Below are 27,342 nucleotides of genomic sequence, written 5' to 3'. Positions count from 1 at the left end.
GACACAATGGAGATTTACTCGGCTGTAAAGAATGACATCATCTCATTTGCCACAAAGTGGGTGGAACTGGAGATCATATAATTAAAGACATAATCCAGAGTCAGAAAGACAAACATGTATGTGCTCTCTTATATGCGTAACCTCAAGTTACACATTTTCTATACACATAATTTATGTGATACACAAGTAGGAGGGAAGTATTTGGGAAGAGCAAGGGAACTTAACAGGATGGGAAAGCGGCCAGGAAACCCATGTAGAAGCTTATCACTTCACACAACGAGTCTACATCAACACGAGTTACAAAGAAGAGGGTCAAGATGAGCAAGACATGAGGGCATGGACTTTTAAGTAGTGTTCCATACATGTTTCTGATAACTGGGACTTTTATTGTTAATCTGTTTATGTATTATCCTTCTGTGGTCTTTGATGGAGTTGAAGACAGATAGTCATAATCATAGTTTTCCTTAGTTATGATAAAAGATAAGCTACATATAAGACTTTAGACTCACAAAGATAGGATAGATGATACTTTCTTGAAATCTTACTAAATGCTAATCGGACAAAATATTGTAACTATGTTCTTACTTGATAACTGTTCTGTTACATATAATTTGACTATTTTAAAGTTAAAACCTTTCTTTTTATTTAGACAGAAAAGAGGAGATGATGGGGAAGTCCTGTGTATATGTCAACAAAGCACTGTTGGCCAATAGGGAAGCAAGATAGGTGGGACTAGGAGTCTAGGAGGACTCTGGGGAGGAGAAACACAGGGAGCCATCATGTAGTTGCCATAGGGGTAAGAAGTCTGAATCCTTTTCTCCAGTGAAAGAAATACTTAGATTAACAATTATAGAGTAAATACCTAAGTCAGAGATAGCCAGTAAGAAATCAAGCAAACGGCCAACAGCTTCATAATTAATACAGCGTCTTGTGGGTAATTTGGGGACTATAATGTGGCAGAGCCCAGGCGACTGGTAGGGAAAAACCAAAGCGGCTGGCAAGGAAGAGGCTTCACTCAACATAGTGGTTGCCCTAACTAGACCATCTACTACTTTAACTTTACAGGCCAGCACCATTTCATGATGTAAACACAGGTGGACCAGTGTCTGCAAAGCTGTCCTCCTGCCTCATGTTCAGTCCTTCAGGGAAGCAGCTTGCTGGCCAAAGCTCTTTCCACCCGTGGTGGCTGGAAACTGTTATGTATCTTTCCTGATATACACCACCACGTCAAAAATTCTATCCCAGCCTTTTCTACCGTTCTCTAGAATGGAGAAAGTATGGTGGCTGAGAAGACCTGGTTAGAAAAATATGGGACGAAGGTCCCGCTTGAGGCTTCAGAAATACCCGATAGTACAAGTCAACTTGCGATTGTGTGTGTGTGTGTGTGTGTTCTTGTGTGTGTGTGTTTCTTCTTTGACCGCCTCGCCTTATATACTGAGTCAGGGTCTCACCCTGAACCCAGAGTTTTCAGATTCAGCTCCCCCTAGCAGTTTGCTCTAGGTTACCTCTTGCATTGGGGGAATTATAGGCTACGGCTGTGCCTACAGGCTTTTATGTGGGTGCTGGGAATCCAAACTCTGGACTACAGCCTTGCAAGGTTAGTACTTTCAGCCACAGAGCTATCTCCTCAGCCATACATCCGAGTTTTCTTCAGAAGTAGATTTTATTTTCAGAAGTTGATCTGTGAGCCACTTCTGCAATGACAGTGAATTGGAGAAAGTCCGGACCTGATGCCATTTAAGGCTGTTCAGTTTGGTGACAGCAAAGGTAGATCATTTTAATTGTCAGTGAACTTATCCACACTGGTTTCAATATGAGGTTCTTAAGCACTGATAGCAGTAAGGCAGGCTATGTAGCTCAGGGTAGAAAAATTAGATGGTCCATTGTGGGGTCAGGCCGACCTGCTGGGTGGCACGGCCCCAAATGGAGCCAGGAGAGTACACATTTATCCAATGAGATGGGGGTCTGGTTCTTCTGTAATGCTAGCATCAATTTTTAAAATAAAATTTGTTTTCTCTGATTTTCCATTTCTGAAATTCTGTTAATTAAACCCTTTACAAGTTCAGTGGATCAAGGCCAGCTGCTGGCTGGCCCAAACACCCAGTCAGAGTGAGAAAACATTTTCCTGAACAGCAAATGAGCAACTTACAAATAAATCTTTGGAATTTTTTTCTTATAAATTGCTTACATAGATGTCTTTACCACACACAACTGTAAAGTCAAAACAAAGAGGCAGAAAAGAAAAACTTCATAAAAACACTATCAGAGTGGTACCAAACCCCCTTTCTTTTCAAGTAGAAAGACTAAATATTCGTTCCTCCTACTCCACTTCCAGCAAGCACTATGCTGGGTTTGTTTTTCCCTGGACAGACACGTTTCCGTTTCTGACTGGCTTCATGGTTAGCTAGCTCAGCTCAGCACAGCAAGCATACATATCCGTGACGACTTTTGTAAGCCATCACGTCACAGTGGATGACAGCATTCTTGAAACTAAAATTGTCAGCGAGGAATTCACTTCTTACCTTGTCGGAAGGTTTGAAAGGATTTCCTTGCCCACTAATTCCACCGCTGATACTAAATCCAAGCCCAGGATTCTTTTCTATTCTCACACAGAACTAAGGAAGAAAAGATACGGAAAGTCAAAGCAAGTAGCCATTTGCAAGCGAATATTTCAAACAGTTCACTCATATTTTTTTTAGTGAGCCCGTGTTGATCTGGTGTAAACAGCACAAACTCCATCAAAGGGGTAAGGCCTCTCTATGCCGGGAATGAGGACCTACTTGTGGGCTGAGGCCACAGTGAAGTGGAACAAAGCCTTGATGTTAATGTGGACTGCTAGTGTTCACAGACAGGAAGCCTGTAGCGATATATTCACGTCTGCACCTGTAACCACGCCCAAAAGGCGTGGTCACTGTTACAGGCACCTAGGTGAATATACCGCTACAGAAGCCAGCAGCATGACCTGGAGAAACCTCAACAGAATAGATCTGGGGTCCTATGCTAAGGATGAGCTAGGGAGGAGAGAAAATAGTGGCTTTGCGTGTAGGGTGCAACAGGGTGACCCCAGATGATGACGGCCTTGTGACTAAGAGGCAGCATTTCGTTGTTAAATGAAGAGAAAATAGATACACAAATGTTAGACATAGAACAGGTGCTGGAAGCAGGGGAACCTTGTGGGACCAGACAGCAACAATGAAGTGACTGACAGGTCAAGAAAAACAATGACAAGGAACCCACGGGCATGTGCTTTGTATTTAAATAAATACACAAAAGAAAAGTTCTTAAGGATAATTGACCTATTGGCAGACTAAGCAGCTTTATGCCTCCCGCTCACACGCATCTTGCCTCTGACCTGTTAGCTGTGAATGACCAACACACACCCTATCTTTCTGTTTTAAACATACCTCTAGTCTCTCCTCCTAGACGGTTCAAAGAATACACAAATTACATTTCATACTTAATTAACATGCACCTGAGTTACCAGACTTTGGATGAATTCAGCTTTCTAGTAGCACGATACTTAGTGGGCTGTTCTCATTCCTAAAATGTATCTCTACTGTCTTGAGGGTTCACATGCAACACAAGGGCAAAAACCCACCCACTAATGTGAATTTTAATTTCATCCCATCAGTAAATAAATTCTTTTTTTTTTTTTTTGGTTTTTTACGAGACAGGGTTTCTCTGTATTGTTTCGGAGGTTATCGGTCCAGCCCGGCCTCGAACTCACAGAGATCCACCTGCCTCTGCCTCCCGAGTGCTGGGATTAAAGGCGTGTGCCACCACCGCCCTGCGCCTGGATACATTTTAACAATAGAAATAGTAGAGGTGACACTTGTTTCATAAATGTGGCAAACAGACTTCAGTTGTGATCTGCAGCTTGGCTATTCCCAGAATGCTCAGGCATGTCAGATCCATAGGGGTCTGGGGTCTCCCAAAGCCCATGGGAGGGAGGAATTCTCTTGTGGTGAGGGGTCTCACCTCTGCTGAGGCCCCAAGAGGAGAGAGAGATCCTCACAGGCAAGAGAGACTGAAAGGAACTGTGATGCAACCAGTTTTGCAAAAGGCCTGGAAGTTAGTAAATATCTTATTTAGTAAAAATCAGTATTTCAATTTTCTCTTAAGAGACGAAATGAAATGTCTGTCTAAAGCGGAGTGTCAGCTCAGGCGGCAGTGGGTTCTGAGACTCAGCCTGCTTCCTGGATTGAATACTTCTTGATCTCGCTGTAATTACGGCAGTGGGTCTTAGAGAAACATGCTTCCGGAGCACAGAAGGCTAGGTGCAAACAAGCGTCAGGAGACGCAGTGTCAGCAAGAGCCAGCTCTACCTAGAGACAGAGGCAGGTGAGTGATCATCTAGGGCTGAAGGGAGGAAGCGTGGAAAGTCATTGCTAAGGGTTTCCTTTTGAGGGGTAGGAAGGTTCTAAAATCACATTACAGTGATGGACACCCAACTGTCTAAATATTAATGTATAACTTGTACACTGTAAATAATCCAGTTTGTAGGACATAGGTTATATGTACAATGTAGTTAAAGACAGCAAGATCTTCATGACCGAAAGACAGCTCAGTAAGGCAGAGAAGGCAGTGTGAGCAGGGGATAGCGCCACAAGGACATTGTACAATTCTGTAATTGTGTGAACAGAGGCTAGACTCATGGGGACATCAAACTGTCCCATAAGAAACATATCCGGCCATCTAGGAAGCCAATAAATCGTTTAAGTAGAGGAGTGACATGGTATGGATTTCCTTTGAAAAGATAACTCTGGCAGCAGAACACATAATTGAGATACAGTGGAAAGAGAGGATCTAGGAGGTTTCAGATGTAGTCAGAGTCATCGGGGTGGGGTTGTGGGTGGTGAGAAAGGTGTGAGATTTAGGATGTTCCTATAGATTTGTGTTTTGGATCAGAGGTGGGCAGTGGGAATGGTGAAGTGAATCGGACACTTTTGGTCATAGAGTGATGAATAGAAGATCCGTGAATGGGGATGCGGAAGTCTGGAGGTAGGCGGGGGGGGGCAGAAAGTTAACGGCTCTGTTGACCATGCTTATCAAGTACTTGGGACACTTAGGTGGAGAAGGAAGACATAGCTCAGCCAGTGTGCTCAGACAGCTGCAGTGCAGGAGGAAGGCTGGGGACAGAGAGTCGAGAATCACGTGGGGCTGAACGCTGTTGCTGAGGTGACAGGGGATGTCCTTCTGTCTATATGTTTCTCTTATTGGTCAACGAGTAAAACACTGTTTTGCCAATAGCCAGAAGAGGCTTGAAGATAGGTGGGGGCTAGGAGACAGAGGAGAATTCTGGGAAAGGTAGGCTGAGGGGATGCCGTGTAGACCACGGAAGAGTAACAGGTTTGGGTACTGTCCAGTAAGCCAGACCACGTGGAAATACGTAGATTAATAGAAATGGGTTAATGATTAAGAGAGAGCTAGCCAATAAGAAGCCCTAGTCATCAGCCAACAGTTTTATGATTAATATGTCTCTGTGTGCTCATTTGGGGCTGAGAAGGGTGGTGGGACCTGGCGGGACAAAAAACTTAACAAAAACATTGAGGGGATGGTTTGGATAGACAGGCTGGATGCTGGGTCACTGCTATACTTAGAAGTCAGGAGAAGAGTCATCTCAGAATGAAAGGCTGTGAGCTGTCCTGGAAACAAACAAACCGGTTTCACGAAACATGGAACTTAGGAAGTAGTGGCTGAGAGATGCTTATCTCAGACTGTTCTTTCCTTTGCCTGCTCTTTCCTTATCAGCTGCTGGGAGTGCCTGTGAGAACCTAGGGGGAGGTTTTCAGCTGTTGGGCTGGCTGAAGAAGGCTGTATCATGTTAAGACAAAAGGCTTGTAAAAGTCTGTTAAGCTACACGTCACTCTTCAAAAGCTGCAAGGAAATACCACCTCGCTCTCCTAAGAATGTTGGCTATACACAACAACAAGCTGGTAAATGGTGGTAGAAAGAGAGCTGCTCTTGGGGCATGTGTGGGGACATAATTTATTATATCAATCAGAGAACAGAAGTCTGTTCTCTGGCTTGGCTGTCCCACTTCTTGGAATGTAGCCAAAGGAAGTGCATTCATCATGCCAAAGAGAAGCCTGCACATCCATGTTTACCACAGAGTTATGTCTGGATGGACAGACAAAGAAAACAGGAGGCTCACAGGCACACACAGTGGAATGCTACTGGACTCTGCAGAATGAAGCCACGGCATTTGCAGCAAAGATGGGTGGAGCTGGACCACCCTATGTGAAGTGGAATAAGCCAGTAAGTCAAGACAGGAAGATGAGCACAGGCTGTTCTCTTTCATATATTGAGGCTCTAGAGAAGCCAACATGAACACGGAACAGTGATTTCTAGAGTTTCGGTATTGGGAGGGCGAAAGTGGATAAAGAAGAAGACTGAACTAGGTTAGTGCAGTGTGTGTGTCTGAACCCCTCAAATATATACAACTAGAATATGTAAGAAAAGGGCAAAAATTTTCAGAACTTGCTTTCTTGTAGTTCATAATAAGTCCTTGTTTGCCCTCTAGGAGAAAAATAAAAGAAAAATTGTTTTTTTTTTAGATTAAAAGACAACAATTTAATTAAGGCAGCACACACTGAATGACTAGCATGTATGTTATTTTTGTCAGAGACCTTTACTTTTTATCTTTCCAAGACAGGGTTTCTCTGTGTAGTACTGGATGTCCTGGAACTCACTCTGTAGACCAGCTTGGCCTAATACTCAGAGATCTGCCTGCCCCTGTCTCTTGAGTACAGGGGTTAAAGGCGCTCGCCACCACTGCCAGCACTCGGACACCGTTAGAGACATCTGTTAAAGGAATATTATTTTCAGGCGTCATGTGACTTTTGTTTGTGCTGTATTTGTTTAACTCTGTGAAGCTGTCTTGCTGTGCCTAAAATACCTGGTGATCCTAATAAAGAGCTGAACAGCCAATAGCGAGGCAGGAGCAAGGATAGCGGGGTTCGCAGGCAGAGAGGATAAATACAAGTGGAGATGAAGCAGAGGGGAACAAGAGGACAAGGAGATGAGGACGTCAGGGGCTGGCCACCAGGACACCCAGGCACCCAGGCACCCAGGCACCCAGGCACCCAGGCACCCAGGCACCCAGCCAGCCAGCCAGCCAGCCAGCCAGTCAGTCAGTCACAGAGTGAAAAGATCAAAACCCAGAGGGAAAAGGTAGATTGGTTAATTAAAGACAAGAAAGCTGGCTAAAAGTGAGCTAAGCTAAGGCCAGGCACTCACAACTAAGAATAAGCCTCCATGTGCGATTCATTTGGGAGCTGGGTGTCGGGCCCCCAAAACTGGAGAGAGAGAGAAAAAAAATCTTACAACACATCGTAGTCTCCACTCAGTCCCACCATAAAATATTGCTAGTTGTAAATATTTTTCCAGTTTTATCCGCAGGGCCCAGAACAGTGGTGCAGCTCTAACGTACGGTTCATCATTTAGCCAAAACCGTGCAGTGAAATCTGTGTGTTGATCCTGTAAGTCGTGTGCAGTTGCATGGTGGAACTCACGGACTGTGGGGCTGTATTTCCGTCTCTGCTCCTCCTGGGAACTTACTCTTTACTGTGTTCTGGGTTACTGTTCCTCAGCCCACAACACGGGGAAAACAAAACCTCACAACACCAGGTCCTGATTCCCAGTCGGCTTCTAGGCTGCTATGTCATCACAGTCAAGACATTTTACTTCCTTTAGCCTTTCTCAGTAAGGCAGACGCTTGTAACCTGGACCACAGAACTGTGAATGGAGCTGCACTGGTGAATTCCTTTTGGGAGGTCTCAAGTATTGTCCTGATGCTTTCCTTCTCATGAGTGCTTGGGTATCTTTATGTTCTACACACATAAACACCTTATGCCTTGCGTGATAGATGTGCATGGAGGTAAGAGATGCTATCGGTTTATTTTTTAAAAAATATTTAATTTGTGTGACTTCTGGATGGCGATGACACCAGTACATTGCCCAGCTGGGACTCTGCAGAGTGCCTTAGCAGCACGCAGTGTTAACTGCAGGTGGAGCTGGGAGGAGCTCCTCAAAGTGGCAAGTCATTTGTTTGTGTTGCCCAGCACAGACCAGTAAAGGCCATCAGGATAATGCACTGTGAGTATGGTCAGCAGAGCTCTTGGGATTGTAGTCTGGGCAGAGGAGTGTGTTTTGGAATCGGGTCTGGTTGTTTAAAGGCTTTGAAGGCATTACAGTCACTGTTGCCTTGACCTTAGTATTCTGAGCCATTTCAGTCCAAGACCAAAGCAAACAAACAAACAAAACCCAAGAAGTCAAAAGGATTTAAGTCCATTAATACTAGTCTCTGAAGGCATCAAGTTTATGAAAGCTAATGGATCAAGACAGTCAAAAACCTATGGTGGATTCTTTCTCTGAAGCAATCATGATGCTGTAAACTAAATTCATGTGGTAAAAAGATAGTGATGGGGGGGGACAAAACCAACAAAACAACAGCCCGTGTAGGTATTAACAGGAACAGTTGGGTCAGAGAACTGGGTTGAGGACAGTTCTTGTGGAGTCAGCTATGAACACAGCCTGTGTACTAGGGCATAACTTAAACCTCACTAACTTTTTAGTCTCTGGAGACTCCGGAGCTACACGTCATTATCTGACTACAGGAGCTCGCTGGGCTTGTCACACACTAAATACAACACGTGGCCTGGATTAGGGAAAGGAAAAGAGAATTATCTTGAGCACCTCTGATTGTGAGAATGACTGATTGATACAGGGCAGGTGTGAGAAAGAAACAATGCTTTGAAACATCTAGGATCCCAGTGATGAATGGCTCTGAGCAACACACAGAGAAACGGCTGCAGAAAGAAGTTAATCTTCCCTGGTATGCAGAAGAGACAGCTGGCTACCACGTAAGCCTTTGGATAAGCAACGACAGCACGGACCCTTCATAAACCATGTGAGGGGTGGACAATACCGTGGGGCTTTGCCTAATAATCTGAACGAGGAAGTAAGGAATGTTAATCGCATGTGTTAGATTGTGTTGTCTCCTCCATCAGGTGAAATCTTTTCTGGTCTCAAGGAAGGAGAATATTCTACAGTGGAGGGCAGGTCCCGAATCTAGTCCAGACAGGAGAACAATAACTCATTATTATGGTTTTGCTACATTGCATTAATCAGTAGCTTTTGGAACATTTAAATTTTTTCTCCTCTAATAATTCCTTAGAGATTTCTGTACTCTGCACTATTCAACAATCAGAAAATCTGTTCTTAACCCCTTCCAGCTAACCTTTCCTTCACCCACACTCCCCCACTCAGGTACAAAACTGGGGCTGCTCAGCTGGTTCCCACTGCAGTCCCGCAAACACAGCCCCCAACAGAAAATAGGACTAAAGATGCTTTTCTGCAAATGAAGATGGGATAACAGTTCACCTTTCAGACCCTCCGTTTCACTGGGGGCTTTAGTCAACATCCCGCATTTGAAGAGGTTCTTTATAACCGGTGCTGAAGAGTTGAGTTGGGGTGGACGGTGGGAAGGAAGGACAGGACTGGAAAACTATTGTCATTCGCATGTAAAAGGGGCATTTCACCAATGTGTCACTGCCCCTAACCTCTGGCAGCAATGATTAATTCCTATCAAGAACATTGTGCATGGAAGATCATACACAGCACAGAGTTGTTTTAACTTCCTGACTGTCCATGGACTGTTACAAGAGCTCTGCTTACCTGCTCGGGATAGCCATCCATACTCCTCTGCCCTTTCGTTTGAATTAAGCACCGTCCAGGCTGAGGTCCCCGGGTGGCCTGTGATGAAGGGATCTGGATGGGCAATGGCGACTGGAACTGTTGGATGGTCACTTTGTTGACGTTCCCCTCATATGGCTGCTGCTCCCGGCTGCGGTGTTGAAGGCTCTGTGACCCCATCAGGGTCTGAATGTGGCTGCCTGCCTGTAGAGAGTAGAATTGTCAGGCCGAGTTCCCTGTGATCCAAAGCAGAAAGCACCAGTGTGACCCCATGGGTAAGAGGCCCTCACATGGGCTCCCAGCCCAGGCTGGAAAATTAGGGGTGCACCCATGGGGCTGGCGGAGATGTTGGCACCGGTGCAGTCATCTGGTGGTTTGCCGAAGATTATTGTATTCCTGATTTTAAGGAAACAAAATTCATCTGAAAGGAATCTCAAAGGAAAAGAATTCAAAACTTAAAAATAAAGAGTCGTGCTAGCTGACATTTTATATTGAGAAACAACCCAGAGAGATATGTAAGCTATCTTGTATTGGGGGGTGTCACATGGGGGGGACAACAATAATCCCACTCCCTCAGACAAAACCGTGGATTTGCTTAAGTTCCATGACACAGGTGCCCAGTGAACTGGCTCAGGAAAAAAATAAGTGTTTATTAATTTGCTACATTATTAGCTCAAGATTGGCATTAGAAGCCAATCATGTGATAAGTGCCTGTAAGCACCTGCCATCTGTGGGGACAGGAAGGGCATTTGGAATGAGCTGTGCACACCCCTTCGTTATAACGCTCTTAGAGAGTGTGGGAAATAGTTAAGATAGAACATCATCTAGAGGGAAATATTTTGCTGGATTCCAAACAAGAGGTAATTTAAAAAAGAAAATACTCCACTAATTGGCAACATGAATGCAGAACAAACAACCTTCAGATTATATTTTAGATGTCCGATTAGCTGTCTCAGAATTAGGAACTATTTTCTAACTCCATTAACATTAGAGATTTTTCTTTTTGATCATGGGGAATTAGAGGGAAAGTTGTGGGGGTTTTATCCTGTACCAGGGCCAGGTGCAGTTACCCACACGAGTGACCACAGCGTGATAACCCTCAAAGGCATTTTATTATTCCTCAGACTCATCTCTCTTCTTGAAAACTTCTAGGAACTTTGTCACTTTCCTGCAAGTCTGGAAGACTGGAAGTCCTTATGGCAAGTTCAGTTCTTATCTGTGGCCACGAGTTTTTCCTTTCTCTTGTTTGGAGATGGAAGCCCTGGTAAACCCAGGGTTGTAGTCTGAGGCTGTCTCCTGAATTACTTGGCATCGCCAAGTTACATGTCAGACAAAATGACCTCCTGAGGTCAGAGGAGACAGGCTGGGAAGGGTTGATTTCTGCATTCCTACCTGGTTCCCACCTCTACGCATAAGATATTTGGCACCTGCAGTGCCTTAATATATAATCTGCGTGAGAAAAACTAATAATGTCAGCTTGAAAGATACACTGCTGATTTATCTGGAAATGACTCTTGTCCAAAGGTGAAACACCCTTCTCTATTCTGCAGAGCTCTAACTTTAGACTTACGCTTCCCTGGTGTACTGTAGTTCTGACGGAGCAGTTTGAACTCAGGATCACACAGGAGTTTGACTTGTTTGTGTGTGGTGTATATACACGTTCATGCTTGTGTGCAATGAGTTCCAGGAGCTTTGTCAGCCTCTATGTCCCCAGTCTGGACTTAACAATTATCCCTCATATGTGGATTTTTTTTTCTGGGTACTGGATATTTGAACTCAGGTCCTTCTGTGTATGTGGCAGGTGCTCTACCAGCCAGTCCATCTCCCCTGCCCATATTTTTGAGGACACGCAGCATCTCCCACCTACTCGTCTCAGTGAGAGACACAGTAAATGCATTTGGTAGACAATAGCTACCATCCAGATGTGGTGCTGAATCATGTTGCAAAGCTTCTCACATGCATTACCTCCTTGAGTTTTCACAGCAACGTTAAGAGGTGATTGTTATTACTATTACCCTATTTTACCGCAGAGGACTCTAAAGCGGGGCATTAGCGTACAATGTTCCCGAGTTATTCATATAACTGGGAACGTGTCAAAACTAGCATCTGACAAGGCACCTATCATGGGTCACCCTCTTGATTATGGTATTACGCTGTGGCCTGGTCCCCAATCCCCAGTTCAACTGAGAACAGGAAAGGAACCATGCAGAGGACCCTCGGGGGTCTGGCTGGTGTTCACAGTCGTTTCCTTAGCAGTGGGTTGTCTTGGATGCTCTGCTTGGGACTCCAAGCTGATGGGTAAGCAAGCAGGGTGGCGCTGTTGCGATTAGCAGCCGCTCCCTTGCTACAAGAGTTAGTGAAGCTTCGTGTTCTCAGATGGGGAGCACGGAGGTGAGCAAGCAGTCGCTCTGAAAGCGGTTCTGCCTGCCCATCCATCCACTCTCCTGGGCTGTAGGCTGGGGATGGCAATGGCGGCTGCAGAAAGCAAAGAACAGACACCTAACTGCGTGAAGTTATACAAACACGAACAGCAAGACACTTAGAGGAACGGCTGTGGTTCAGAAGGGTGGAAAGGGGACTTTGTGGGTCGCACAAAAGCTTCCTGAAGCGGGCAAGGACACCGATAATGAAGGACAGTACAAGTACACTGAATGTCAGAGGTTGGGTTTGCTCATGCAGGGGGTTCCGGGAAGTAAGTCGTGTGCACACCTCCTCTCATTGTGTGGGGTGCGAAAACACAAAGGCTTCTGCAATGACATTGTGATAACGTTTGGAACGACAGAAGGAAACATAGGATTCAGTGTTTTTGGAGCTTTCAAGAGGAGGCTGGAGAAAACCATACATATTCCATAACAGATTTGGAGTATGGTATTTTCAAATTTACAAACAGACAAATAAACAAAAGCAAACAAAAAATTCCAAAAAACAAACAAACAAACAAACAAAAAACCCTGAAAGCCAAACCTCAAAATTTACAGGGGGAAAAACCTCTGATATCTACAGAACTCAAAAAAAATTTATACACAAAACAGAGAAAAGAATGTTGATTTGATACGAAATGCTATAACTCACCCAAAATTCAGCCCGAAGCTAACTGGGCTTAATATGGAAAACTATTCAGTGTTTAGAAGGTTCATGCAACATCAAAGAAATGTCTCTGTCACTACAGAGGTGGTTTCTGTGTTCCTCACAGTGTTTCTCCAGACCTGAGCAGGAGGCTGGGACACACACCGGGAGGCCCAGTTGGGCCTGCTTCTCACTATCCATCCCGGCTCTTGAACAACTGGAGTTTTCTTGGAAAAAATCAAACACAACTTAAATGGATGATAGCTCATGTCACTTAGGGTGTCTAAAAGTGCATGATTTATGTTCTAAATTTAAGTCCCAAAGAGTTCAACTATAGACTCACTCCCAGAGAAGCACTTAGTAACGCATTTAACAAACATTTTAGTAAATTTTGTAAAACAACTAATGCCCTTCCCTTTTTGAAAGCAAATTAGGCTTCAAAAGCTAGGCTATCTGTGTTTTTCTTCCTTGTAGATGTACTACACTTACTTTCACTTGTCCCTAAGTTAAATATAATAATAAAAAAATCTTTGGACATACAAGTTATCACATACAAGATGACTAAAAAATTAGAAGAATTTAGGAGAAACAAAATTACAATATGATGATGAGATCCTTGAATTAACTACATGGGAGACTTGGAGATGAATCAATGGTCAGTCCAAAAAGGTAAACTAATACAGACAAGACAATAACAACAAAAATCAACCCACAGGAAAACACAGTAAAAGATCGGTGAGTATGTAGACAGAATCGAAGTTGAATACCACAGAACAGGCCACAGCCTTTAGTTTAGCAATGCCTGCAAAGGCCAAGTAGAGAGACTACACTCTTCTTTATTGGAATTTGGCAGAGCATGTCCACATGGGTGTGAAGTACAATGCCCTCATCCCCAATAACCAAAGGCTCAGTAGGCTGCCACAGCACTCAAATGACCAGCACTCAACTGCCCCTCCCACCCTTCCTAATGGGATGTTGGAGAAGGACTAGTATAACCAGGCTTTCTCCTGACCCTGTGGCAGTAAGGCAACTGTAACAGAGCCTCAAAGGAAACCAATGGGGGAGTTGGAGTCTCCATCTCAACCTAGTGACATCAAGGATCCTTTGTTTGGGGGTTCCAAGCAAGGCCAAAAGGAAGCCTTCCTTTCTAAAAGCTACTTTTGTTATGATTTATTTAATTTCGTTTTATGTGTATGGGTGTTCCGCCTGCATGTATGTCTGTGTACCATCAGATTCCCTGGGACTAACTAGAGTTACAGATGGTTGTGAGCTACCATGTAGATACATTGGGAAGTCTGGGTCTCCTGGAAGAACAGTCCAGTGCTCTCAACCACTGATCCATCTCTCCACCCCAAAGTGTTTCTTTCTCCCCTGGGTTACAAGTCACATCCAATCCTTCCTCAACTGAAACAGAATTAGAGCAAATTGGCTAAAACAGAAAGACCAAATTGGGATAGAGAAATACCTCAGTCAATAAAGCATTTTCCCTGCAAACATGGGGACCTGAGTTCAGTCCCTAGGACCCATGTTTACAAAGCAGGGAGTGGTGGAGTATGTGTGTGTGTCAGTATGTGCTTGCAATTTCAGTGCGGAGGGGGTGGAGACAGGGGCATCCCTGGATTTGCTGGTGAGTACCTGGACAGTAAGAGACCCTGTCTCAAAAACAAAACTAAAAGTCAGCATCCTCTGGCAGTCACACACATCCATGAGCAAGTGCAGGCCCTATACAACGTGTGTGAGCATGTGGAGGACCTTAGCAGGGGACTGCAGAGAGATGGACATTAGGACAGAAGAAATCACTTAGTCTGAGTGACGTGAGAAAAGTCTCAAAAACATGTGGACTACACAGTGCTTTAGTAATTATATCATCAGAATGATGGGAGAAAGAATGTGGAGCTAAAAATACCACCAGAAGAAGTCATGCCCTGGGGTTGAGGAGACTTCTCAGCAGCTAAGACCACTTCTGCCTTTGCAGAGGACAGAGTTCAGTTCCCAGCACCCACATCAGGTACTCACAAACACCTGTCACTCCAGCTCCAGGGGATCTGATGCCCTCTTCTGGTCTCCGAGGGCACTGCACACACACACACACACACACACACACACACACACACACACACACACACGATTGAAAAGGAAGTAAATCTTAAAAAAATAATCCCTCAGACCTGGAAATTTGGTAACTGTCAAGACTTAACAGGTTCAGGAAGCAGAGAAAAACAAGGTGCCATGTGCAGACACAGCCTAATTTGATGACTAAAAGCTAAGGCAAACAAAGCCTTCAAAGCCACTAGAGTAAAAAGACGACGCCTTCTCTACAAAGGAAAAAACAATTTGAATGTCAGCAGATGTCTCGCCAGAAGCCATGAGTGGCAGAAGGAAATTACATAATTTTCAAGTGCTGGAAAGAATTAACTGTCAGCCCCCAATCCTCTAACTGTCCAGGTATTCTTCAGCAATGAACAGGAAATCAGGACAGCCTTAGATGGAGAAATGATGGGAATGTGTTGTCCCAAGAGCTCTTTTTAAATAGTATCTTAAGGCAGCTCGCCAGCAGGAAGGAAATGGGAAAAGAAAAAAAAAACCTTGTAGGATTAAGAAGGGAGGAAAAATATTGCCAAAAGATCTGCTAGCTGATAAATCGACATTCCCTCCCTTAAATTTTCAAAATTTCTTTTATGATAAAAAATTACAACACAATCTGATGTGTCTACATGCAGACACACACAGGGTAGATGCCAGAGGAGTCTGCACACAAGGCAGATGAGAACAAGAGGTATGGAGGTCAGGCCCATGTGCTTGCTTTACTTCAGCCATGAACTCCTGACACAAGTAGATTTTCATGCTGTGTGTGTATACATGTGTGTGCATGTGTGTACATGTATGTGCATGTGTGTGCATGTGTGTACATGTGTGTGCATGTGTGTGTACGTGTGTGTTGTATGTACACCTAAGAAGCACCACTATAAAAACTATGTAGAGAGCCACACTAAAAATATAACTAATATCCAAAACAATACAGAGAAACCCTGTCTTGAAAAAACCAAAAAATATAATTAATAAATGAAAATTAAATTCTGAGAGATGTTCAAACAATTCATAGGAAACAGGAGAAAAAAAACCCACAGAAGCCACAATACTCACAATCAAAAGTTAAAAAAAAAGGAAATTAAGTTTTTGATGTATCATTTAGTAATTTGTTACTGATTTTATATGTGTATGTGTGGTACATGTGTATGTCTGTGTGTACATGTCTGCGAGCGTGCATATATGTGCATGTGAAGACCAGACATTGACTCTCAGTTGATTTCCACTTTACTTTTGTTTTCTGAAACACTCTCTTACTGGACCTGTAAGATTCAGCAGGGCTGAACAGCAAGAGTCAGTCAGGGATTGGGTTCTCTCTGTCTTCTCAGCACCAGGAGTGTAAGCTTGCACTGTTGCCTTTAGCTTTTCACCTGGGTTCTGGAGATTCGAACTCCTATCCTCAGGCTTGTGTGTGTCAAGACTTTTTCAGCTGACCCATTTCCTCAGCCCTTCAATTCTTATTTTACATACAATGATACGGGCAAGGAAAAAAAAACAGATTGGTGAAGCGACACTGTGTAAATATTAATGAGAGGAAAATAAAAGAGACCATATGTGACTGAATAAAAAAGGTGTCAGAAAAAAAATTCACCAGAGACAGACTGGAATTTTATACCATGAAGGTTTAGTTCATTAAAGGCCTTGCAGTCTTATATATGGTCAGACCACAGAGGTACAGATATGGCAAAAAGAATTATTCAACTAGGAGAGAACTAGGTGACTGTCAACAATTTATGGATAAAGGGAAGAAAAACTTGACTGAAGGCTGTCAAGAATATAAGAATACAGAGCAACTAGCATTACCCTCCACCAACCATTTCTCCCCCAGTTTACTATAGGAATCCGTCTAGGCCATGAACTGAAAAACAACTCTCAACAAGTTGACTGAAATCACACAGAAGATGGTCTCCAAACACAATTTGCTTAAACTATATGCCAGCAACAGACGGATGGAAGGACACTCCCCAGGCACTACATACAACCTGTTTCTAAATAGCTCAGACTCCGTGAGGAAGCCCATGGCAAGTAAGACAATATGTCCGATACTGTGCATGAAAATATGATACACAAAGGTCTGGGGGACATAGCTAAAGGACAGTTAAGAGAGAGAGAGAGCCACAACACCAAGTTTACCCACTAGACAAAGGCATGGACAGTTTCTCTCAGTGACAGTGGAGAAAATCAGCGAAGCAAAAAGCTTTAAGGCTAAATACTCAGAGGTGCTGGGCATAGGCAAAGACTTTCTGAAGGCGACTCCAGTAACTCAGAAAATAACCCCAACAACAGAAAAATGAAGCGGAAAGTATTCTACACAGCAAAGGTAACAATTAAATGAGTGAAGAGACAGGCTAGAGAATGAGAAAAAACAACTTCACTAGCTGTACACATGATTGGAATATCTAGAATACTTGAAGAACACACACACAAGACCTAAATAACGAGAAGGGACTCATGGAATGAGCAGGCAGTTCTCAGAATATGAAATGGCCAACAAACAGGCTGTTCACCTTCACCACCTTTCTGGGAAACACAAATCAGAGCTGCGCTGATAGCTCACCTAACCCCAGTCAGAATGAGAGCCATTTAACAATGACAACGCATACCAGTGAGGACGTGGACAAAGTCAGCCCAGGCACACCCTGGTGAAAATCTAAACTAGTGCAGCCACTGTGAAATCAGTGTGGAGGCTTTTAAGAAAACTGAAAACAGACTTGTCATGTGACTCGGCTGTACCACTCATGAGTGCTAACAAAGAATTCCAAGATGGAACTGGAGATACCTGCAGAAACAGTTGACCTGGCCTAACGAGAGCATGCAGACCCTAGCTGTAAAGCTGGGGAACCAGCATTGGACCAAACCAAGTTCTCCGAATGTGGGTGCCAGCTAGGAGGCCAAGGCAGTCTATGGAACCTCTAACAGGGGAGCCAGGGTTTATTCCTAGGTCACAAATGGACTTTGGGAGCCCTTTCCCTGTGCAGCCCAGATATGGGAAGGAGGGCCTGGACCCTCCCCCAAATGATGTGATGATCCCCCATGGAGGGCCTCACTATCCCTGGGGAGTGGGTGGTAGGTGGGTTGGGGGGTCGGTGGGAAGCATGGGAGGATGGGAGGGCGAGGGAATGGGGAGATGGATCTGTAAGTAAGAGTGCTCCTAAAAAAAAGAAAAACAGAATAAAAAAGAATTCCAAGTGGACACATCGTAGAGTCTTGAACACAAAAAGCTTTTTGCAACCCCATTTACAACAGCTAAGTTAGGGAACCAACCCAGGCATCCAGTAACAGGTGAATGGGTAAAGAAAATGTGTTTTATCTACAAAAATGATGCCCCCTTTCAACCGTAAGGAACAGACATGCTCTTAGTAGGAATGTTTTCTCTCATTTTTCGGTTTCTAGGTTTCAGAGAGATGCATAACACGATGAACATCTGTATGGCATGAAAGTGGAAACAAAACTGTGTAGGGTCCGTGAGGCTCTTGGGAAAGGGAGCAGGTTTGGGGAAGGCGTATGTGGATGTGCTTAAAACACACACGTCCATGTTTAACTCATCACGAAGCACAGTGAACATATACCAACAAGGGAAATCGGAGCACACCGTATGCCTAGACTACACTGGATTCTAATTCCCTGCTCCTCAATTCCACACGGCCAAGCCCTTGTCTCACGAAGCTGTGAAGGCAAAATGCGAGACTTCCTGTCAAGCACTTTACCACAGCGCCGCTCTGCACTGCACATACTCACAATTATGACAGATCCCCAAAGCTAGTGTTAAGACGACGACGTCTTCTCTTTAATCTGTGCTTGGTGTCCGAAACCTGTCCTCACACTTGGGTGCCAGAGAGCACTTGCTGCCTCACAGGGCTTGGCGGCATGCCTGCAGTACGAGGGGGCATTCACAGGCCCTGCTGACCTCGCAGGTTTCAGCTAGATGCAGGTGACACACCACTCTGTCTCTAATGACAGATGATAGGTGAGGTGCAGGGCTTCTCCCTTTGGTGCCCTGTACCACGGGGCAGCAGCTGGTCGATGTGAGGGCAGTCATCTGCGCCTTACTGAATACCTATCAGTGCGTTGTCCTATGATTAAATGCCAACCTACGGACCACAGCCACGGAACTGGAAGTTATTAATGCGAGGGGGAAAGCAATGGGTTAACCGTTAAGAGCGGGATGTGGCAAAAGTCAGGACATGGCTGTTCATTTAAACCTGCCGTGTTTTCTGATGGTACGGCCACACGTTCCCCCGGCAGAGAGATGAGACAGGAGACGTGAGCAACAGTGATGAAAGCTATGAGCCATTTCTCTCTCTTAATGTTTTTAAGAACTTATGCATAATGGGGTGAGAGGGATAATAACCATGTGACAAGAAACTGAATCCCTTGACTCCCGGTTGCTGTGTTATCTATGTCTTCTGGCTACACAGTTGGCCATGGGCATTTTTTGTGGTGTTACGTTAATTTTATAATTTACAATGTGAATGTGACTGATTTATCTCAAGTTTCTGAAGAAGAGTAATCATTTGCTTTATGGGACAAAGATTGATGGGTGAGACATTTTGACCTGATTCTTTCCATTGCTTTAATCTGACAAGCTTACTTTCTACCACTGACTTGATATCTAATAGATAATTTTTGGGTCTGTACTTTCATGAAAGGGATAATTCAGAGTCAGTTGGGATAAGAAGGGTTCCCTGATTTCATGGTTACTGCATGGCCACACTGGTATCAGGAAATAAAGAACCCAGGACAATGACTGTCACATTAAACACCTGCCATTTGCCTGCTACTTCTGCTTTGGAAGAGATTTTGATTTATGTTTTCACAAGCTCCTACCCACATTACTTTTGAGAATAACTGTAATTACATAATATAAAGAGTAAGGTTTTAAAAATTTTATGCAATCTAGTTAACATTAAAAACCACCAATAGGGCTACATTGTCCTAAGTCTTTTGGATTATCAAAACAAATATTTGAGATGAGTCAGTAAAAAGGGAAATAATTGCTTCTTCAAAGCTGTCTTTCTGACTCAGCTATTACAATGTAGCTGCCTCTGTAGAGTTTCATCTTCATAGAATTTTAGGCTTTATATAATTCTTGTTTAACAAGCAGGCCAGTCCCTTTCCCTCTCCCTTCCCTCTCTCTCATCTCCGTCTATTAAACAATCTCCATTTCCTTTCTCTAGGATCACTCTTTGTCTCTCTCTGTTTGTCTCTGTCTCTCTCTTGTCAACAGCAAAGCAATAAGACATAGTAAATCTAATTAGCACATTTGTTCTTTCAAAGATGTTTATTTAACCATTTGAAATATATCTATGGGCATGTGTGTCTCTGTGTGGGCATGTTCATATATATGCAGGGGTTCACAGGGGACCAGAGATATTGGATCTCCCTGGAGCTAGAATAATAGGCAGTTCCTGGGAGCTGAACTCAGGCCTTCCACAAACGCAGAATATCCTTAGAACTGCTGACCCATCTCTCCTGCCCCAGCATAGAAAAAAGACATTGCTGGATGCATTTCCTAGAAAAGAAAACATAACTGACTCTTCTAAAAGTACATATAATTTATCCCAATCCCAGTTTGCCTACTGATTACGTGAAAGGCTTCTCCACAAGATACTCCTGGCTCCATCTGTCAGATTTCTATTGCATCTAAGCACTTTTCTCTATAAACTATGTTTCCAAATCCTCTGAATAGTCGGAGAGGCTTCTTAGCTTGCTTTGTTTCTAAGCTCTGTCCTTTGCAGTGTGTTCTCTGAAAATCTGCCAGAGAACTGGTTAAATGTACACCGAATCATGTCATTTCCCTTTGAAAATGTTTCCACGTTCCCCTTCCCATATCCTATAGGATATAGCCTACATGATCTGACTTCTGCTTATTTTTCTAGCTGATTGGACACTATGCCCTGACCTTAGCTCCCTCTATTTCACCCAAATGATGTCCTTTCTGGGCATGGTTGCAGTGTGCAACTCTTTACAGCACACTTCACATTGTGCAGGACATTGCCCAAGGCATGGTTGATGTCTGGAGGTAACTTAACAGTTCTTCTGGAACAAATGTATATCTTTAAAACTGACTAACTTATCAGGGGGTAAAATCATCTAGGTTACAATGTACATAAGTTATAAAGTGTTGTTACAATGTGATATTGGAGCTCGTAATAGTTACAACTGGGTGGACGAGTCTCCCCCAGTGCTCCCCCTAGAAGTATGCATAATTCTACATGCAATGTTTACCATGTCATCACAAAAATATTTTTTCTCATGTCTTAGACCTGCACAAATCTAATCCTGCTTGGGATTCTCTCCTGAAACGTTTCTGGCTATGGTTTTAGGGCTTATGCTCACTCTCATAACCAAATTTACTCATTGTTTGGTTCTGTAAAATATTCTTTTTTGTAAGCATTAAAATTTGCATTTTCCTGCTGACAGATAATTGAATCTGTTTAGTTTTCTGGTAAATGTTACATGACCTTGAATGACACTAAAGGTTTGGTTTAATGATTTTAGAGGCTTGCTTTAGAGCGTACTTGAGCAACTGAACTGTGTGACTTGTCACCACAGTGGTTGTGCCCTGTGTTCCTACAGGCATATAAGGATTTTTGTGTGTGAAACAAACAGCTTGTGTGCCCCAGACCTCCCTATGTAGCCTGTAGATGAAAAACGATATTGCTCCTATTTCCTTGATTGTTAAAAAGGATTGGCTTTGATGTGATACTTACTAACTGATTTGCCCTCTCAGTGCTGCTTGTATTTTACTAATTAAAAACAACTAAGTTCTATATCTTTTTTTAAAATTGATTTTAAGTGCTTAAAAGTACAGCAAGGAGCACAGACACCCACTTCCTCACACACTGTCTCACACACTGCAGCTTTTCTTGCACTTTTCTGTGGTGACATATAATGGTCTGATCCATTCACTGCACCACCCATTAGGTTAAGAGATTTTTTTGAGGCTTGTATTCATCTTTTATTTTCCTGCACCAAACAAATGCTTAGCATGTAGTGTGTGTACCGTCACCCAGTGAGTGCTTGCTGGACAAGCCTTAACAACATTTAACATTTTTTATTGTATTTATTTACTGATTATGTATGTGCATGTGTGGTCATATTGTGCTATAGAACGTGCATGGAGGTCAAAGGACAGCATGTGGGAATTAGTTCTTTCTCTGTACTGTGTGGGTTCTGCGGATCGAAATCAGCCAGGCAGGCTTGAAGGCAAGTACCTTTACATACTGAGACATCCTACTGGCCCTGATATGACTTTAGGTGTGGCAAGTCAACCTTTTTACGGTAAATATAACTTTATGGAAGCTGTTTATGTGTACTTCTAAAGCCAAGGCTAGCTGAATGTGCATGCAACACATCTTTCTGTACTTGCATTTCAGTGCAGTGTGTCCTAAGGTACAATACAAATGGTGAGTCTGCAGAGGGGCAGGAAATTTACTCGCAGCCATTACTAATTGAGCACCAGGCTGTGTTAACCTCCCTCCTTCTCAATGCATTGACAGTCGACCAGAAGTCCTAGAGTGGCAGAGTATTTAGCCTGAATTTACCATGAAGTTAGAAATGATGTTAAGACACAAGATATGGACTACATATTACGATGAATGTGTGAGGTTCATGGTTTGTGTCGACTTGACATTGATTACCTTTTTAGCAATGGTGTCCGGAGGTACATCCCGCCTCCCAAGTGGGTAAGGATTCCATTGGCCACTAGGAGAGACATCTTCTTGTCCATTGTCTAAAATGTTGCTTTGCTGGGACGGGGTCTATTGCGAAAATGGTATGGCATTCTTTAGTGATGTTTACGATAGTTTTCTGAAAAGAGTCCCTAACAATTATGGTAAAATTAATTTTGTTTGATTATAGAAAACATATATCCTAACCGGAAACAGTATTATATTCTATTTACTGAGTAAGAATTCTAAACTGACAGCTATTTTGGAAACAATGAGAAATACAATTAAAATAACCATTTCAAAGTTATTTACTGAATTTTAAAGTTTAGATTCTCTACAGTACCTGAATAAAGATTCTTAGAATAAAATTAATCAATGCTTTAAAAACACCCACAACATTTTAAAGCTTGCTTAGTTTGTCTCTTTAGTATGAGCTAACCATTTAGAATATAAACTGAGACCATGCAATTCATAGACTGGAACATGCACTATTGCAAGCTGTAGGCTAACATGAATTTTTAAATACTTTGATGTGATTTTTGTAAGGGTGTACTTCCCATTAATCTTCTGCAGAAACCTCACTGGCAGATGAAGATATCTGACGTTGTGCATTATTAACAGACAGTAGCTAGAATCACAGTCAGGTAAGCCATGGCTGTTTTTGTTACTAAATTCAATTATTTATGCATCAATTTAAAATCTTCATAAGTTTAAGAAGATTAAATATATTCTTGCTTGTGGTTTTTAGCAAATAGGAAACGCCTGTCTTTATTAATATTAGATATTTTAAGATGATCCAGGCTCTAGCTAGACTAACATGGAGCAATCATGTACCATCAGAAATGGAGGACCTGCATCTTTTACTGGAGAGGTAACTGGTGGTATACATAGCATGGAGTGTGTGTGTATAAAGTCTTCTTCTCTTCTAACCCCCAGGATGCATGGATTCCATTTGTTTTATTTTGGGGTGAGTGAGTCAGGAGCTGCTCATGCCAGTCCTTGCCCACATCCTGAAGAATCCCTGATAGCAGAGCCTGGCTAGAGAGGTTGTACTTGCTGAAACTCTGTGTGAGGTCGGTCCTTCAGTTTTATCGTGGAGAACTACTGCTTACTTAAGCATCACAGGTAACTGCTTGCCAGGTCTCATCTGGCTACACTGAGTAGTCCTACTATGGTGCCTTTAAAAAGCAACCCCATAACCACCTTGTCTGTATTCTGACCACGTGCATGTTTTTAAAGAACTGCCAGGAAATAAGTAAAATAGGGTTTAAGGTGAGACTGTTTCTCAATGCGTCTAATAGGGTTTAGTGTAACAATATGTCTAATAAGATTTAGTATCACAATGTGTCTAACAGAGTTCACAGCGAGACTGTCTCACAATCCCTCTAATGGACCTTTTGTTTTGACTGTGTCAATTGTTTCCAAAAGCCCAAAGTGAAAGATGAAAAAATGTTTTTGAATGCAAACTCTCACATTAAAAGTGTATTTGTGTTTTAAAAAATCAAATTAAGAGTAACATACATGAAAAGCATTTTTCTTGAAAGTAGTGAGATAGCTGATGTCTGTTCAAATGGATTTCTAGTCTTTACTGTTTTTAGACCAGTATTTTCACATGTGCCCATACACAACTTTTCTACATATTAAAATATGCCAAATAGGAACACAACGATTAAGTAGCTAAAAGGTATTCATGCACTCAAGAGCCACTGGCTAGTATTTTTTTTTTTTTGATTTTTCAGTATCCACGTCTCTTTGGCTTGGGTCCTCTGCCATGAAGCTGTGACACAACCTGTCATCTGGCTGTCTTTGTGCAAGACACATTCTTGAGAGATGGATAGAATTCAGCGCAGAACAGAATTTCCTATTAATGTCACTCTCAACTTTATATGAATTTCCTCTTATGCCTTTTCTTACTTGCCCAGAAACGAATAGACCTATTTTGAATAGTCACTGGGAGCTAGTCAAAATGGCACATTTCTTCTTGGCCCACAACAAAGGTGCAGCTCCATTCCATCAAAACCCTGACATCATGACCCTGGGTTCTTCATAAGTTTACAAATTAATTTGTCTCTTTTGAAAAATTAGAATTAACTGTCACACTAATTCTTTCATATTACAGGGGACAGAGAAACAGAGACATACAGGACCATTAAAGAGATTCTTTTTCACTACATAGTAAAATTAATGGACTTCCTGAAAGCAATTTCCCTTATTAATTTCAAGAATGAGCTGTGATCTGATTTTCCTAAGTGAGGCACTAAAGGCTGGAGAAACATGAAGATCACGGAAACACTTACTGATGGTGGTGGAGGATGACCGAAAGAGAAATATTTAGTATGCTCACGTTATTTCTTAAAGTAGGATATATGCTGTAAATAAATTTGTTATCTAGGGTTAAAATTCTCCAGAAGATAAAAAAGGAACAACTGAAAAGCATAATATAAATTGAAGCCATTGTTGTTACAATGTTTTATTTCTAAAAAAAAAAAAAAGCTAAGCCAGGTGCTCACATTGTGTCAGTATGCTCTAAAGGTTAGGGCTGCTTCTATCATTCCTCATCCCACACCACCAGCCAAGGAAACACACAGTGCATAGGGCATTGGCTACTGGAGTCTGTTGGTTTTTATTATTAGAATAATAGAGGAAATGATCAGTGTGAGTTAGTATAAAAGCAAACATTTTGATAAGGGCTCTAGCTTAAGGAAATCTGCCTTCAAAGTCTGCTGTGGTTATTGGTAGACGTAGTGTTGATGATTCTCAGGACTAAGACTGGTGATAAATGCCCAGAAAAAGAAGTAATTTCTAATCTGGCTGAGCCTTCAGTATGCTTCTCTCTCCAGATATCTGAGTATATTTGTACATATATTTGCATATGTGAATGTGTCCATATGGATGTATATTAGTATGTAGTACAGTAAATGGGCATAGTTGAACCAGTAGCCTTGCTCATCTGCTAAATAATGCTGTGTAGTATGCTTCTGAAATTATGTGTAATGCCATCTTGCTGAAGAAAATGTATGAGTGGCATTAGAATTTGACACCTAGCTAAGCTCTTGTGACATCTTTGGTGTTGAATGCAAGGGTCTATTTTGTTAGGTAATTGTCACATGGTCTACAAAGGAGATTTTCATAGATTTAAGGAAGCTTTAAAGATAATTTGTCCAAGCAACATGGTGGCATCTCTATAATTTCAGCATGAGGAGGGAAGCTGAAGCTGGAGGATCATAAATTTGAGGCCAGCCTAGGCTACATACTGAGACCTTGTACAAAACAAAACAAAAAACAAAACAAACAAAACAAAACAAAACTGGAGCAAACATACACATCAATAAATGAAAACCAACAACAAAAACAAAACCAGGAAACGCTAGAAAAATAATCTTCCCAAAGTATTTTTAGTGAAACTATTGCTGCACTAGTATTCCAGAAATTCCAGCAAGCCTTTTGAGAAATGATATTTACGATAAAGGCAAATATATTGTGTGAGAGTGTCATGGTTATGATTTTTAAAGACTGTGTTAGCGCATAATAGAGAGGAGACATCATCCACACTGATACTAACATGGTTTGCTCATTTTAGCCTCTCTCTGTAAGGACTTTGTGTTATCTGCCAGGCTGGTGACTTCTCTCACAATCAGAATGGTGGATAGCTCTTTCTGGAGGGATAAAGAGCCAGGAATAAATATAGCAGAATCGGTAGGAATTACAGGCATGAGTAGGCCCGAGTAGGCCTGGGGTACAGTATAGATCTCCCTTTGCTTTCAGTAGGAAAAAAATGGCATTGAAAAAGTGACCCTTGGATTTCAGGTGAACAGATGCATAGCAAGGATGGTGCCATCTAGCCCTGAGTCATCTGCATGGGACCATTGGAAAAGGACACCAGAGGTTTAAAAACAGTCAAGGCAAACATCACTGTCTAAGTTTCCCTAACCCAGGAGTTTGTTATACAGGAATCAGTTGATTTAGTAACTAATCAGATAGACAGTGAGGACATTTTCTCCCAGGTAACTTCAAAGAAGCAATGGTTTTATATATGTCACATATATGACTTAGGCCTGCTATCTCTGAATTTGTAATTTATGTTACTGCCCAATCCTATAGACAACAAGCAAAAGATTCTATGGCACAACATTACCGTAGTAAACTCTAAAAGAATAAGAGGCAGCAAATATCACTCCAGCTCTGTGGGACCTGCAGTACTTCTACTGGGAGCCATACCCTGGGCAGGCATTAGCGAAGGCTAGTGTTTCTTCCCCAGCTCTGATGATCCCCGGAGGTGGCAGCTGTCAGCATGATTAGCATGGGGTGCTCAGGGTCTGTACTATTCATGCCACCAAGCACATTCTGGTGAGAGTGAATGGTCAGGAAGTATAGGTGATCTGACAAAGCACTTGGTGATCACTGGCTTTCACTTAGTTCGGATAACCTGAGGCATTTCACCTGTGGTATCTACATAACGACCTGGTCATGTGTTCTGGGGTCAGTGAAGATACTCCATTTATCTCCCTTTTAAACGTTTTCCACATCATCAACTCTTATGGCTACTCGGATAGTAATGTGAATGAGGGAACTGTTCTGACTCCTGTGGGTCATGTAACATGACAATATCAGGTGTTAGAAATTATGAAAAAGGCTTCACTGAATGTAGACAGGGTACACACTGGGAACCATGGTCATGACAGTAAAGCAAAAGCACATGGTACACCTGTGTGACTTGTGAGCCTCGGTCTCCTGTCTCTCTCATATGTCTTCTAAGTATGTCCACCTAAGTTTGTGAGTTGCAAGAAAAAAAAAAAGCACCCTTAAAGTACCTTGTGGT

At 42.6% G+C, this 27,342-nt stretch overlaps 1 protein-coding gene across 10 annotated transcripts in view; it reads right to left on the bottom strand.

Annotated features, from left to right (window-relative positions):
* Lrrc7 (leucine rich repeat containing 7) overlaps nucleotides 1-27,342 on the bottom strand; it is a 445,479-nt gene that overhangs the window by 28,972 nt on the left and 389,165 nt on the right. For 8 of the 10 annotated variants that reach the window (XM_040751532.1, XM_040751529.1, XM_040751528.1 and 5 more), the window contains 3 exons: nucleotides 22,494-22,613; nucleotides 9,679-9,900; nucleotides 2,523-2,615 (listed from right to left, as the gene is read on the bottom strand). In XM_040751532.1, the coding sequence (XP_040607466.1) occupies nucleotides 2,523-2,615; nucleotides 9,679-9,900; nucleotides 22,494-22,613 (435 nt within the window). The remainder of the gene's footprint in view (nucleotides 1-2,522; nucleotides 2,616-9,678; nucleotides 9,901-22,493; nucleotides 22,614-27,342) is intronic. The other 2 variants (XM_040751530.1, XM_040751535.1) reach the window with 1 other exon arrangement.

This window comes from Mesocricetus auratus, unplaced genomic scaffold (genome assembly GCF_017639785.1).
Source record: "Mesocricetus auratus isolate SY011 unplaced genomic scaffold, BCM_Maur_2.0 Super-Scaffold_100009, whole genome shotgun sequence".
In the NCBI taxonomy this organism is placed as follows: Eukaryota; Metazoa; Chordata; class Mammalia; order Rodentia; family Cricetidae; genus Mesocricetus; species Mesocricetus auratus.
Note: the sequence above shows the minus strand (reverse complement) of the source record. Positions and strands in the feature narration are given on the sequence as shown.